Genomic DNA, 14,912 nt, shown 5'->3' with positions numbered 1-14,912 from the left:
AAAGCAAGGCCACAGGTCTGACAGGTGACATTTTTAAAGTCACATGACCATTGTATTTGAAATTATATATGTTAGGAATGTGCCCAATATACTGTAATTAAGTAGTCATACATTCCACTTGAGAATAAGCAGTGCTTTGGTCTAACTTTACCTTAGACTTCATACTTTTGTAATGTTTTAATTATTACAACATTTATTACACCTGAGATGTTTCACAAAGTGAAGTGCTATATTAATTTATAGCCATTTACAGGCCCCCCTTTCCCGGGGAGCTTTGGTAAAGAGGAAAAACGCAGCTCGGCCCCCACCAGGCTCCGCCAGACCTGGCCAGGCCACCCGACGGCTGACTGCCGTCACTGACCAGCTCCCAGCTCTTTATCTCCTCGCAGGCCTTCCTGAAATCTCTCTCTCCCAGTGATGTGGAAATTTGAAGTTCTTCATAGCTTTCTACCAGATAAAGGTCTTTATTCAACAGTCTGCAGTGCAACACAAAGCAGACATGTGCATGTGGGCGGGGCTTTGATGACACAGACAAACGAGAAGAGCCCTTTAGCTCTTTCTTGCGCCCTCCTGATTCCAGAGACCAGTCAGCATATACTGCACATTCTTTGGTAGCCAATTACAAGAGCACTTCCCTAACCATCAGACCACCACTGCCCCAGTCATACAGTGGTATGATTACTCTGCTAGCCAGTCCTGACTGGGATTAAAACTCAGCCCTGGACATTGGGGTCCCCCACCATAAATTTTGCCAGCACACATACCCATTGGGCCATCAGGAAAATACCCAGTATGCCAGACAGCCTGTCCAGCTCTGCCCCTAGTCGTGGTCTCAGGTTCCGAACTTGCTAAGCTGCACTCTGCACTCAGATAACTGGCATCCCTGTATTGCCAGCAGTGCATGACTGTGTATGTGCCCTGTAATGAACTCACATCCCGCCCAGAGTGTACCCCAGCCTTGTGCATGCGCTGCCTGGGATAAGTTCCAGGCCCCTGGTGACCTTGAGCAGGAGTGTGGAAGATAGATCAATGATAATTTAGCTCCCCCTACTGGCCAAGAAGTAATTTTCACAATTTGTCATTCCTATTCTCAGCATTAAGTACAATATTTTTTTATAAAACATGACTTTATGATACACTACCTTTTATAATATATATCTTATGAGCAACATTTACTTTAAAATGTAATTGTTTCTCTATACGGTGCCGTGTTCTGATCAGAATGTCTTCTTACACCAGTGTAGAACCAAAACCTTCTCTGATGGTAAGAATTTCTCTCAGGTTCCTGTGTTTTGACTGCATTCTCACTCTCCCAGGACCTTCTTGTTCATAATCAATATTTTCTAGTTCCCCTGTGGTGACACGGTCACCTATAAATCGGTGGGTAGAAGCTGATAAAACTCTTTGAGAAAACTCTGAACAATCAGTCTGTTTTGCATGTCTCTCCTGCTCAGTCTATCAGTTTTTTGCCAGATATATAGACATTAGCACCTAACACAGACTCTGAATGTAAGGCACATAAATTAAACTCATCTCTCATAAATAAAACAACTGGCTTCTACTTCCTTTGTCGATATGCTGAGTCATGCTGTATATTACACAGATAATCATGACAGGCACTTGTTCCCATGACAACTATATGCAAATATAACATGAAAGAAAAATTCCCTTCTGCATATTGCGTGTCCTGCTGTAATAGGTTTGCTTGTCTCAAAGGGGATTTTCAAGTACATAAATAAAATTCTTTCCAGAAGAAAAACACTGAGCATGTTCAAAAGACGCAAGACACATCACCTTTAAGAAAACATCTCTGCATTCATCATCCATAACTGCTTATCCAGTAGAGGGTTGCAGTGTTTGCTTGGAACCAACCCAGGAAGCCCAGGGCACAAGGCAGAGATACACCCTGGAAAGGACGCCAGCCAGTTGCAGGGTCTTATAAGACAACAGCACTATGCTGTTTCATTTTGCTGTTGCTTTGTGACAGAGAAATGAATATTTCACTAGAGCTGGAAACATACCAGTACTGCTATCCAGCAGCTAATGGGACGTGTGTTAAAAGTAGCTACTATGGATTTGCCAGGTTTGTCGTGTACATGATTATTGCATCGGGGATAACCATGACCATCACGGGGAACCTGGTGGTCATCATCTCCATCGCGCACTTCAAGCAGCTGCACACACCGACCAACATGCTGGTGATGTCACTGGCCCTGGCCGACCTGCTTCTGGGGGCTGTCGTGATGCCCTTCAGCATGATCAGATCGGTGGAGGGCTGCTGGTACTTTGGAGATACTTTCTGCTCGTTGCACTCCACTGTTGACACGATCCTTACAGGTGCTTCAATCTTTCACCTGATTTCCATTGCAGTTGATCGATACCAGGCAGTTTGCAATCCTCTGCGGTACCATAACACAGTGACCATTCCTGTGGCTTGGCTTATGGTAGCATTGAGTTGGGCTGCAGCTGTTTCATACTCTTGCGCTCTCCTTTATTCTAAGGCTAATGTGATGGGCCTAGATGAATACATCACTTCCATTAATTGCTTGGGGAGTTGCATCCTTCTGTTCAATGCACTGTGGGGTACCCTACACACTCTGGTTGGATTTTTCCTGCCATGTTCGGTAATGATTGGCCTTTATGCTAAAATATTTCTAGTAGCCAGACAACATGTCAGGCAGCTTGAAGGTACAAGTCAGCAGCCATGTTTTACAGAGGGACATGGCAACAGGAAATCTCACAGCTCAGAGCGAAAGGCTGCAAAGACCCTTGGCATTGTTGTAGGTGCCTTCATACTCTGCTGGATGCCTTTCTTTGTTATCTCTATACTCGACCCCTATTTTGACTTTGCAACTCCTCCTGTTCTTTATGAAGGGTTTTTCTGGGTGGGTTATTTTAATTCTGCGTTAAATCCTATAATATACGGACTGTTTTATCCGTGGTTTCAAAGGTCATTGAAACTCATTATATCTTTAAAGATTTTTGCCGCACATTCCTCAAATACAAACGTTTTCCCTGAAAGTTGATTTTTCATAGATTCACCACATATTTCAGTCTCATATTACCATAAAACACACATGATGTACTTAATGTCCTGTTTAAAAAAAGCAGAAATAGCTCTTTGATTTTTTAAATTTTATTTTATTTTTCATTTTAACTCAATTTGTTTTTGAAAACATTACACAATACAGTGAAGTCAGTCTTATCTCTCAAGCACTTCGAAAAATGTTTGTTAATGGAATTCTGTGTTATGCACCTTAACAATAATTTAAAATTTTTCCTGCACTCTAAAGTGCACAGACTGTCACTTAGCTAAGTGCCACTAAGCTGAGCCTAAATTAACATAGAAAACAAAGCGAATCCCCAGCACTGAGGAAGTCACACTAGAGGCCTACAGCCATAATAAGAGCAGACTAATGAATTATTTAACTTTTGATTGCAGTAAACCGAGAATTCCAAGTCAGCATTTAGTGGAATTCAAGGGTTGGAAAGTTACACCCATGATGTCGTGGTTCCTTGTCAGTCCTTCACCTACATCACCTGACCTCTGTCCTTCTCAGTTTATTTTTTCGTAAGTCTCTTAATAAATGAAAACTACAGTCAGATTTCATGTTTTACCTTCGCTAGGCCTTCAGACCTTCAGTACCACGAGCTTCTCTAATAGCTCACCCCCCATGAAGGATGTACACAGAGAAACTCCCCACACTCATTTCTGCCTCTCTGCACCTGGTCCTACCTTCCCTGCTCTCAGCACATGCAAGAGGTCAGGCTGTTGCATCACCTGCGCTCTGTGTAATCTCTGTATTGCCACCTTTGATTGGGAGGCAGCTTGCTGCTAACTGGGCCCTTTCCTTCTGACGTTTACATAACGCTTAGGTAATACAGCAGCCCCCCCAGGACTGGAGTGGGGCCGTCTCAGCACATTAATCACACACTCAGTCTTTCTTCCCCTAAACAGTCACAGTGGGAATCATAGAGCGAAAGATAAAACATCCATAGTATTTGCTGAATTCTAATGTTACCCAGTCAGATCCTATGAAATGTACCTTAACCATCTTCCTGGTGTTATAAAAGGTATGAAATACATTATAACACAGAAAATGAAGTAGTAATGAAGTACTTTAGCGTATCTTTAGCTTCTGTGGTTTTATTCCGACTTCACACATCAAATCAGAAATATTACAGGCTAAACTGAACCTGGCAACCCGGCTTCTTGTTCATATAATCTGGTAACATGACAGCAGTAAGACTCATATATGTGTATTTCACATATTTATTTAGAATATTATGTTTAATCAGAAAAGAAAATATCCTTCTTTGATCTGTATGTTACTCGTTATCTCATAATGAGCAAAATGGTTTGTGGTGGTATGATTACTGTAGTATGATTACTCTGCCAGCCATAGCTCTGATGGTCTGGTATAATTACTGTGGTATGATTACTGTGGTATGATTACTGTGGTATGATTACTCAGCCAGCCAAGGCTCTGATGGTCTGGTATGATTACTGTGGTATGATTACGCTCCCAGCCAGGGCTCTGATGGTATGAGTACAATATTTATAGAACATTGTTGACACACCACAATGAAACGTGTCCTCTGCATTTCAGGCATATGTGACATAACAGGCAGCAGCTAATTCAGCCCCCAGGAAGCAATGCTTGGGGACGGTACCTTGCTCAGAATACCACAGTGGTACCCTGCTGGTCAGGGGTTCAAACCAGCAATATTTCAATTACAGGAGCACTTCCCTAACCATCACGCCACCACTGCCCCAGTCATACAGTGGTATGATTACTCTGCTAGCCAGTCCTGACTGGGATTAAAACTCAGCCCTGGACATTGGGGTCCCCCACCATAAATTTTGCCAGCACACATACCCACTGGGCAATCGGGAAAACACCCAGTATGTCAGACGGCCTGTCCAGCTCTGCTCCCAGTCGTGGTCTCAGGTTCTGAACCTGCTAAGCTGCACATTGCACTCGGATAACTGGCATCCCTGTATTGCCAGCAGTGCAGGACTGTGTATGTGCCCTGTAATGAACTCACATCCCGCCCAGAGTGTACCCCAGCCTTGTGCATGCGCTGCCTGCGATAGGCTCCAGGTCCCTGGTGACCCTGACCAGGAGTGTGGAAGATAGATGAATGATTATTTATCGCCCCCTGCTGACTACTGAGTAATACTATATTGTCAAAACCTAATTTTAATAGTACATGACTTCACAGTATACTAACCTTTATAATAAATATTGCTTAACCAACATATAAATTGATATGTAATTGATTTTTTTTATTGTCCTGTATTCTGATCAGTATGTCACGTTAAAACACAGTAGTGATGATAAAATCATTGTTAAGAATTTCTACCACGTTCCTGTGTTGTGACTGTATTCTCAGTGAAACAGGACCTTTCTGTTCACAATCAACACAGCTCCCACTTTCCATGGCAACATAGTCACCTTCAGACCTGTGGAGAGATGCTGGAGAAACACAAAATCCTTTTGAGAAAAATCTGAATAAATCTGAATTGCATGTCTCTCCTGTTCAATCTATGAATTTATATTGGCATAAACAGGCAAACTTTATCACAAAACACAAACTGGACATAAAAGTTACAAATTTACAAAATAAAACAACTGGCTTCTACTTCCTTTGTCGATATGCAGAGTCATGCTGTATATCACACAGATAATCATGGCAGGCACTTGTTCCCATGCCAGCTATATGCAAATATATTTATATTTGATGAAAGAAAAATTCCCATCTGCATATTGCGTGTCCTGCTGTAATAGGTTTGCTTGTCTCAAAGGGGATGTTCAAGTATATAAATAAAGTTCTTTCCAGAAGAAAAACACTGAGCATGTTCAAAAGACGCAAGACACATCACCTTTAAGAAAACATCTCTGCATTCATCATCCATAACTGCTTATCCAGTAGAGGGTTGCAGTGGTTGCTTGGAGCCAAGCCAGGAAGCCCAGGGCACAAGGCAGAGATACACCCTGGAAAGGACGCCAGCCAGTTGCAGGGCCTTTATAAGACAACAGCTCTATGCTGTTTTATTTTGCTGTTGTTGCTTTGTGACAGAGAAATGAATATTTCACTAGAACTGGAAACATACCAGTACTGCTATCCAGCAGCTAATGGGACGTGTGTTAAAAGCAGCTACTCTGGATTTGCCAGGTTTGCCTTATACATGTTTTTTGCGTCGGGGATGACCGTGACCATCACAGGCAATCTGGTGGTCATCATCTCCATTACGCACTTCAAGCAACTGCACACACCGACCAACATGCTGGTGATGTCACTGGCCCTGGCCGACCTGCTTCTGGGGGCCGTCGTGATGCCCTTCAGCATGATCAGATCGGTGGAGGGCTGCTGGTACTTTGGAGATACTTTCTGCTCATTGCACTCTACTTTTGACTTGTTCCTCTCATGTGTTTCAGTCTTTCACCTGATTTTCATTGCGGTTGATCGATACCAGGCAGTTTGCAATCCTCTGCGGTACCATAACACAGTGACCATTTCTGTGGCTTGGCTGATGGTAGCGTTGAGTTGGGCTGCAGCTGCTTCTTACTCCTACAGTCTCCTTTACTCCATGGGCAGTGTGATGGGCCTAGGTGAATACATCACTTCCATTAATTGCCTGGGGAGTTGCACCCTTCTATTTAATGTGTTATGGAGCACCTTAAATACTCTGATTGGATTTTTCCTGCCCTGTTCGGTAATTATTGGCCTTTATAGTAAAATATTTCTGGTAGCCAGACAACACGTCAGGCAGCTTGGATGTTCAAGTCAGCAGCCATGTTTTACAGAGGGACATGGCAACAGGAAATCTCACAGCTCAGAGCGAAAGGCTGCAAAGACCCTTGGCATTGTTGTAGGTGCCTTCATACTCTGCTGGATGCCTTTGTTTGTCAACTCTATACTCGACCCCTATACTGACTTTGCAACTCCTCCTGTTCTTTATGAAGGTTTTGTCTGGCTGGGTTATTTTAATTCCACGTTAAATCCTATAATCTACGGACTGTTTTATCCGTGGTTTCAAAGGTCGTTGAAACTCATTTTATCTTTAAAGATTTTTGATGCACATTCCTCAGATACAAACGTTTTTTCCTGAAAGTTGATTTTTCATAAATCCACCACATATTTCTGTATATTTACCATATATACATACAGAATGTCCTTAATTTTTTGTTTTAAAATAGCAGAAGTAGGTGTTTGATATTTGTTTGATTTGTTTTTTGTATTTTACCTCTTCATTTATTTTTGGTAACATTTTATTTTGTCTCAAATGAAATTGCACCAACTCACCAATGGATACTGTAAAATATTACAATTAATAACATTGTTAACCATCTCATGCCCGACAGTCGCTGCAGGCTGGCAGGACATTTTAACTTGATAATAAATTATGAAACCATAACTGTCACCATCACATGTTTTTGGTGTCGGTTGTCATTTCTAATAAGACATTTATGATCAAATATATTCACTAATTCATTTTCATGTAATAGTTTTTTTTTTTGTACGTTTAATGTTTCAGAAGTGCCACCTCAATATGCATACAGAAACATTCTCATTCTTGTGTTATAGTGGCAGCACTGCAGTAATGGTTAGAATAGAAACTCTGCAGGACAAGTCACACGACGCAGTAACAGTTTAAGGGGCAAAGTGTGACCAAACTTTGCCAAGGTGTTTGTGGAAAGCTGGTCAGAATAAGCATGCCGACTCTGATTGGCTCTCTCAGTTTTTAAAGAGGAATTCCACTCCAATCATCAGAAAGCAAGGCCAAAGATCTGACAGGTAACATTTCGAATGTCACATGACCGTTGCACGTCTGATACTGACTTGAAGCTCATCAAGTCTAACCAGAATCTAATTATATATGTTAGGAATTTGCCCAATTTAAGTTTAAGTAAAACATTCCACTAGAGAATAAGCAGTGCTTTGGTCTAACTTTACCCCAGTTTTCATATTCTTGTAATGTTTTGATTATTACAACATTTATTACACCTGAGATGTTTCATAGAGTGAAGTGCTATATTAATTTATAGCCATTTACAGGCCCCACTTTCCCGGGGAGCTTTGGTAAAGAGGAAAAACGCAGCTCGGCCCCCAGCAGGCTCCGCCAGACCTGGCCAGGCCACCCGACGGCTGACTGCCATCACTGACCAGCTCCCAGCTCTTTATCTCCTCACAGGCCTTCCTGAAATCTCTCTCTCCCAGTGATGTGGAAATTTGAAGTTCTTCATAGCTTTCTACCAGATAAAGGTCTTTATTCAACAGTCTGCAGTGCAACACAAAGCAGACATGTGCATGTGGGCGGGGCTTTGATGACACAGACAAACGAGAAGAGCCCTTTAGCTCTTTCTTGCACCCTCCTGATTCCAGAGACCAGTCAGCATATCTGTAATTGACTGTGTATGTGCCCTGTAATGAACTCACATCCCGCCCAGAGTGTACCACAGCCTTGTGCATGCGCTGCCTGGGATAGGCTCCAGGCCCCTGGTGACCCTGGCCAGGAGTGTGGAAAATAGATTAATGATTATTTAGCGCCCCCTACTGGCCACTGAGTAATACTATATTGTCAAACCCTAATTTTAATAGTACATGACTTCACAGTATACTAACTTTTATAATAAATATTGCTTAACCAACATATAAATTGATATGCAATAGATTTTTTTTATTGTCCTGTATTCTGATCAGTATGTCTCGTTAAAACACAGTAGTGATGATACATCATTGATAAGAATTTCTACCACGTTCCTGTGTTGTGACTGTATTCTCAGTGAAACAGGACCTTTCTGTTCACAATCAACACAGCTCCCACTTTCCATGGCAACATAGTCACCTTCAGACCTGTGGAGAGATGCTGGAGAAACACAAAATCCTTTTGACAAAACTCTGAACAATCAGTCCACTTTGCATGTCTCTCCTGTTCAGTCTATGAATTTATATTGGCATGAACACATAGACATTATCACCAAACACAAACTGGACATAAAAGTTACAAATTTACAAAATAAAACAACTGGCTTCTACTTCCTTCGTCAATATGCTGAGTCATGCTGTATTTCACACAGATAATCATGGCAGGCACTTGATCCCATGCCAACTATATGCAAATATATTTAAATTAGGTGAAAGATAAATTCCCATCTGCATATTGCGTGTCCTGCTGTAATAGGTTGTTTGTCTCAAAGGGGATGTTCAAGTATATAAATAAAGTTCTTTCCAGGAGAAAAACACTGAGCATGTTCAAAAGACGCAAGACACATCACCTTTAAGAAAACATCTCTGTATTCATCATCCATAACTGCTTATCCAGTAGAGGGTTGCATTCTTTGCTTGGAGCCAACCCAGGAAGCCCAGGACACAAGGCAGAGATACATCCTGGAAAGGACGCCAGCCAGTTGCAGGGCCTTATAAGACAACAGCATTACGCTGTTTTATTTTGTTGTTGCTTTGGACAGAGAAATGAACATTTCGCTCGAGCTGGAAACATACCAGTACTGCTATTCAGCAGCTAATGGGACGTGTGTTAAAAGTGGCTACTCTGGATTTGCCAGGTTTGCCGTGTACATGATTATTGCATCGGGGATAACCATGACCATCACGGGGAACCTGGTGGTCATCATCTCCATCGCGCACTTCAAGCAGCTGCACACACCGACCAACATGCTGGTGATGTCACTGGCCCTGGCCGACCTGCTTCTGGGGGCCGTCGTGATGCCCTTCAGCATGATCAGATCGGTGGAGGGCTGCTGGTACTTTGGAGATACTCTCTGCTCGTTGCACTCCACTGTTGACATGATCCTTACAGCTGCTTCAATCTTTCACCTGATGTCCATTGCAATCGATCGATACCAGGCAGTATGCAATCCTCTGCGATACCATAACACAGTGACCATTCCTGTGGCTTGGCTGATCGTAGCGTTGAGTTGGACTGCAGCTGTTTCTTACTCTTGCGCTCTCCTTTATTCTAAGGCTAATTTGATGGGCCTAGATGAATACATAACTTCCATTAATTGCTTGGGGAGTTGCATCCTTCTGTTTAATGCAATGTGGGGTACCCTACACACTCAGATTTGGTTTTTCCTGCCATGTTCAGTAATGATTGGCCTTTATACTAAAATATTTCTGGTAGCCAGACAACACGTCAGGCAGCTTGGAGGTACAAGTCAGCAGCCATGTTTTACAGAGGGACATGGCAACAGGAAATCTCACAGCTCAGAGCGAAAGGCTGCAAAGACCCTTGGCATTGTTGTAGGTGCCTTCATACTCTGCTGGATGCCTTTCTTTGTCATATCTGTAATCGACCCCTATATTGACTTTGCAACTCCTCCTGTTCTTTATGAAGGGATTTTCTGGGTGGGTTATTTTAATTCCGCATTAAATCCTATAATCTACGGACTGTTTTACCCCTGGTTTCAAAGGTCGTTGAAACTCATTTTATCTTTAAAGATTTTTGCCGCACATTCCTCAAATACAAAGGTTTTCCCTGAAAGTTGATTTTTCATAGATTCACCACATATTTCAGTCTCATATTATCATAAAGACATACATCATGTACTTAATGTCCTGTTTAAAAAAAGGCCGAAATAGCTGTTTGATTTTTTAAATTTAATTTTTTGCATTTAAACTTTTAATTTGTTTTTGAAAGCATTGCACAATACAGTGAAGTGACTCTTATCTTTTAAGCACTCTGAAAAATGTCTGTTAATCGAATTCTGTGTTATGCACCTTAACAATAATTTTCAATTTTTCCTGCACTCTAAAGTGCACAGACTGTCACTTAGCTAAGTGCCACTAAGCTGAGCCTAAATTAACATAGAAAACAAAGCAAATCCCCAGCACTGAAGACGTCACACAAGAGGCCTACAGCCATAAAAAGAGCAGACTAATGGATTATTTAATTTTTGATTGCAGTAAACCGAGAATTCCAAGTCAACATTTAGTGTAATTCAAGGGTTGGAAAGTTACACCCATGATGTCGTGGTTCCCTGTCAGTCCTTCACCTACATCACCTGGCCCCTGTTTTTCTCAGTTTGTTTTTCATAAGTCTCTTAATAAATGAAAACTACAGTCAGATTTCATGTTTTACCTTCGCTAGGCCTTCAGACCTTCAGTACCACGAGCTTCTCTAACAGCTCACCCCCCATGAAGGATGTACACAGAGAAACTCCCCACACCCATTTCTGCCTCTCTGCACCTGGTCCTACCTTCCCTGCTCTCAGCACATGCAAGAGGTCAGGCTGTAGCATCACCTGCGCTCTGTGTAATCTCTGTATTGCCACCTTTGATTGGGAGGCAGCTTGCTGCTAACTGGGCCCTTTGCTTCTGACGTTTACATCACGCTTAGGTAATACAGCAGCCCCCCCCCCCCAAGACTGGAGTGAGGTCGTCTCAGCATATTAATCACACACTCGGTCTTTCTTCCTCTAAACAGTCACAGTGGGAATCGTAGAGCGAAAGATAAAACGTCCATAGTATTTGCTGACTTCTAATGTTACCCAGTCAGATCCTATGAAATGTACCTTAACCATCTTCCTGGTGTCATAAAAGGTATGAAATACATTACAACACAGAAAATGAAGTAGTAATGAAGTACTTTAGCGTATCTTCAGCTTCTGTGGCTTTATTCCGACTTCACACATCAAATCAGAAATATTACAGGCTAAACTGAACCTGGCAACCCGGCTTCTTGTTCATATAATCTGGTAACATGACAGCAGTATGACTCATATATGTGTATTTCACAGATTTATTTAGAATATTGTATTTAATCAGAAAAGAAAATATCCTTCTTTGATCTGTATGTTATTCGTTATCTCATAATGAGCAAAATGGTTTGTGGTGGTATGATTACTGTGGTTTGATTACTCTGCCAGACAGAGCTCTGATGGTCTGGTATGATTACTGTGATATAATTACTCTGCCAGCCAGAGCTCTGATGGTATAAGTAGAATATTAAAGACCATTGTTGTCACACCACAAAGAAACGTGTCCTCTGCATTTCAGGCATATGTGACATAACAGGCAGCAGCTAATTCGGCACCCAGGAAGCAAAGCTTGGGGACGGTACCTTGCTCAGAATACTTTAGTGATACCTTGCTGGTCAGGGGTTCAAACCAGCAATATTTCAATTACAGGAGCACTTCCCTAACCATCAGGCCACCACTGCCCCAGTCATACAGTGGTATGATTACTCTGCTAGCCAGTCCTGACTGGGATTAAAACTCAGCCCTGGACATTGGGGTCCCCCATGATAAATTTTGCCAGCACACATACCCACTGGGCCATCAGGAAAATACCCAGTATGCCAGACGGCCTGTCCAGCTCTGCTCCCAGTCGTGGTCTCAGGTTCCGAACCCGCTAAGCTGCACTCTGCACTCGGATAACTGGCATCCCTGTATTGCCAGCAGTGCATGACTGTGTATGTGCCCTGTAATGAACTCACATCCCGCCCAGAGTGTACCCCAGCCTTGTGCATGCGCTGCCTGCGATAGGCTCCAGGCCCCTGGTGACCCTGACCAGGAGTGTGGAAGATAGATTAATGATTATTTAGCTCCCCCTACTGGCTACTGAGTAATACTATATTGTGATCTCCCACTATTTGTGATACATTACTACTACCACCTGCACTAAGTACTGACTTCTAAGCCTAATTTTTATCTATATGATTTCATGGTAGGCTACTTATTGTAATAAATATTTCATAACCAAAATTTTATTTCAAATACAATCGTTTCTCTTGATTGAGCTTTGCTGATCAGTATGACAGATAAATATTTGTTAACTCACAGTAGGGCCAATATACTCTCTAATGGTAAGAATTTCTGCCATGTTCCTGTGTTGTGACTGTATTCTCAGTTAACCAGGACCTTTCTGTTCATAATCAATATCGTTTGCAGTTCCCTAATGGTAACACAGGCATCTGCAGTTGTGTGGAATGATGCTGGAGAAACACAACATACTTTTGACAAAACTCTAAGCAATGAGTCCACTTTGCATGTCTCTCCTGTTCAGTCTTTCTGTTTTTATTACCATTAACTCCAAAACACTAACACCTAATATAGACAGGACTTAAGACATAAAAATTAAAATCATCTCTCAGAAATAAAACAAATGGCTTCTACTTCCTTTGTCAATATGCTGAGTCATGCTGTATATCACACAGATAATCATGGCAGGCACTTGTTCCCATGCCAACTATATGCAAATATATTTATATTAGATGAAAGAAAAATTCCCATCTACATATTGCGTGTCCTGCTGTAATAGGTTTGCTTGTCTCAAAGGGGATGTTCAAGTACATAAATAAAGTTTTTTCCAGAAGAAAAACACTGAGCATGTTCAAAAGATGCAAGACACATCACCTTTAAGAAAACATCTCTGCATTCATCATCCATAACTGCTTATCCAGTAAAGGGTTGCAGTGTTTGCTTGGAGCCAACCCAGGAAGCCCAGGACACAAGGCAGAGATACACCCTGGAAAGGACGCCAGCCAGTTGCAGGGTCTTATAAGACAACAGTTCTATGCTGTTTTATTTTGCTGTTGCTTTGTGACAGAGAAATGAACATTTCGTTAGAACTGGAAACATACCAGTACTGCTATCCAGCAGCTAATGGGACGTGTGTTAAAAGCAGCTACTCTGGATTTGCCAGGTTTGCCTTGTACATGTTTTTTGCGTCGGGGATGACCGTGACCATCACGGGGAACCTGGTGGTCATCATCTCCATCACACACTTCAAGCAGCTGCACACACCGACCAACATGCTGGTGATGTCACTGGCCCTGGCCGACCTGCTTCTGGGGGCCGTCGTGATGCCCTTCAGCATGATCAGATCGGTGGAGGGCTGCTGGTACTTCGGAGATACTTTCTGCTCATTACACTCCACTTTTGACGTTTTCCTCTCATGTGCTTCAATCTTTCACCTGATTTCCATTGCAGTTGATCGATACCAGGCAGTTTGCAATCCTCTGCGGTACCATAACACAGTGACCATTCCTGTAGCTTGGCTGATGGTAGCGTTGAGTTGGGCTGCAGCTGTTTCTTACTCTTGCGCTCACCTTTATTCTGTGATCGGCCTAGATGAATACATCACTTCAATAAATTGCCTGGGGAGTTGCACCCTTCTGTTTAATGTGTTATGGAGCACTTTAAATACTCTGATTGGATTTTTCCTGCCATGTTCGGTAATGATTGGCCTTTATGCTAAAATATTTTTGGTAGCCAGACAACACGTCAGGCAGCTTGAAAGTACAAGTCAGCAGTCATGTTTTACAGAGGGACATGGCAACAGGAAATCTCACAGCTCAGAGCGAAAGGCTGCAAAGACCCTTGGCATTGTTGTAGGTGCCTTCATACTCTGCTGGATGCCTTTCTTTGTCAACTCTATACTCGACCCCTATACTGACTTTGCAACTCCTCCTGTTCTTTATGAAGGTTTTGTCTGGCTGGGTTATTTTAATTCCACGTTAAATCCTATAATCTACGGACTGTTTTATCCGTGGTTTCAAAGGTCGTTGAAACTCATTTTATCTTTAAAGATTTTTGCTGCACATTCCTCAAATACAAACGTTTTTTCCTGAAAGTTGATTTTTCATAAATCCACCACATATTTCTGTATATTTACCATATATACATACAGAATGTACTTAAATTTTTGTTTTAAAATAGCAGAAGTAGGTGTTTGATATTTGTTTGATTTGTTTTTTGTATTTTACCTCTTCATTTATTTTTGGTAACATTTTCTTTTGTCTCAAATGAAATTGCACCAACTCACCAATGGATACTGTAAAATAATACAATTAATAACATTGTTAACCATCTCATGCCCGACAGTCGCTGCAGGCTGGCAGGACATTTTAACTTGATAATAAATTCTGAAACCATAACTGTCAC

At 42.0% G+C, this 14,912-nt stretch overlaps 4 protein-coding genes across 7 annotated transcripts in view; all 4 read left to right on the top strand.

Annotated features, from left to right (window-relative positions):
• Window positions 1-1,766: 1,766 nt before the first annotated feature.
• LOC125714622 (trace amine-associated receptor 13c-like) overlaps window positions 1,767-14,912 on the top strand; it is a 36,413-nt gene continuing 23,267 nt past the window's right edge. For 2 of the 4 annotated variants that reach the window (XM_048985368.1, XM_048985367.1), the window contains exon 1: window positions 1,767-3,763. In XM_048985368.1, the coding sequence (XP_048841325.1) occupies window positions 1,992-3,026 (1,035 nt within the window). In that variant the 5' untranslated portion in view covers window positions 1,767-1,991 and the 3' untranslated portion in view covers window positions 3,027-3,763. Of the gene's footprint in view, window positions 3,764-11,252; window positions 12,574-14,912 lie in introns of those variants that run through there. The other 2 variants (XM_048985364.1, XM_048985369.1) reach the window with 2 other exon arrangements.
• Window positions 5,860-8,617, top strand: LOC125714631 (trace amine-associated receptor 13c-like). The gene is made up of 2 exons (XM_048985382.1): window positions 5,860-7,803; window positions 8,065-8,617. The coding sequence occupies exon 1, from the start codon at window positions 6,089-6,091 to the stop codon at window positions 7,115-7,117; it is 1,029 nt and encodes a 342-aa protein (XP_048841339.1). The 5' UTR covers window positions 5,860-6,088; the 3' UTR covers window positions 7,118-7,803; window positions 8,065-8,617.
• On the top strand, window positions 9,290-11,070 carry LOC125714623 (trace amine-associated receptor 13c-like). Its single transcript, XM_048985370.1, has one exon. It carries the CDS (start codon window positions 9,481-9,483, stop codon window positions 10,513-10,515), a length of 1,035 nt encoding a protein of 344 aa, XP_048841327.1. The 5' UTR covers window positions 9,290-9,480; the 3' UTR covers window positions 10,516-11,070.
• LOC125714633 (trace amine-associated receptor 13c-like) lies at window positions 13,373-14,613 on the top strand. Its single transcript, XM_048985384.1, has one exon. It carries the CDS (start codon window positions 13,580-13,582, stop codon window positions 14,597-14,599), a length of 1,020 nt encoding a protein of 339 aa, XP_048841341.1. The 5' UTR covers window positions 13,373-13,579; the 3' UTR covers window positions 14,600-14,613.

The sequence above is a fragment of the Brienomyrus brachyistius genome, chromosome 19, assembly GCF_023856365.1.
Source record: "Brienomyrus brachyistius isolate T26 chromosome 19, BBRACH_0.4, whole genome shotgun sequence".
Classification (NCBI taxonomy): domain Eukaryota; kingdom Metazoa; phylum Chordata; class Actinopteri; order Osteoglossiformes; family Mormyridae; genus Brienomyrus; species Brienomyrus brachyistius.
This window is presented reverse-complemented; position numbering and strand designations above follow the sequence as displayed.

Bases quoted from the DNA above. Each gene is read 5' to 3' on its own strand.
- LOC125714633 (XM_048985384.1), top strand. From the start codon at position 13,580: ATGAACATTTCGTTAGAACTGGAAACATACCAGTACTGCTATCCAGCA.
- LOC125714631 (XM_048985382.1), top strand. From the start codon at position 6,089: ATGAATATTTCACTAGAACTGGAAACATACCAGTACTGCTATCCAGCA.
- LOC125714623 (XM_048985370.1), top strand. From the start codon at position 9,481: ATGAACATTTCGCTCGAGCTGGAAACATACCAGTACTGCTATTCAGCA.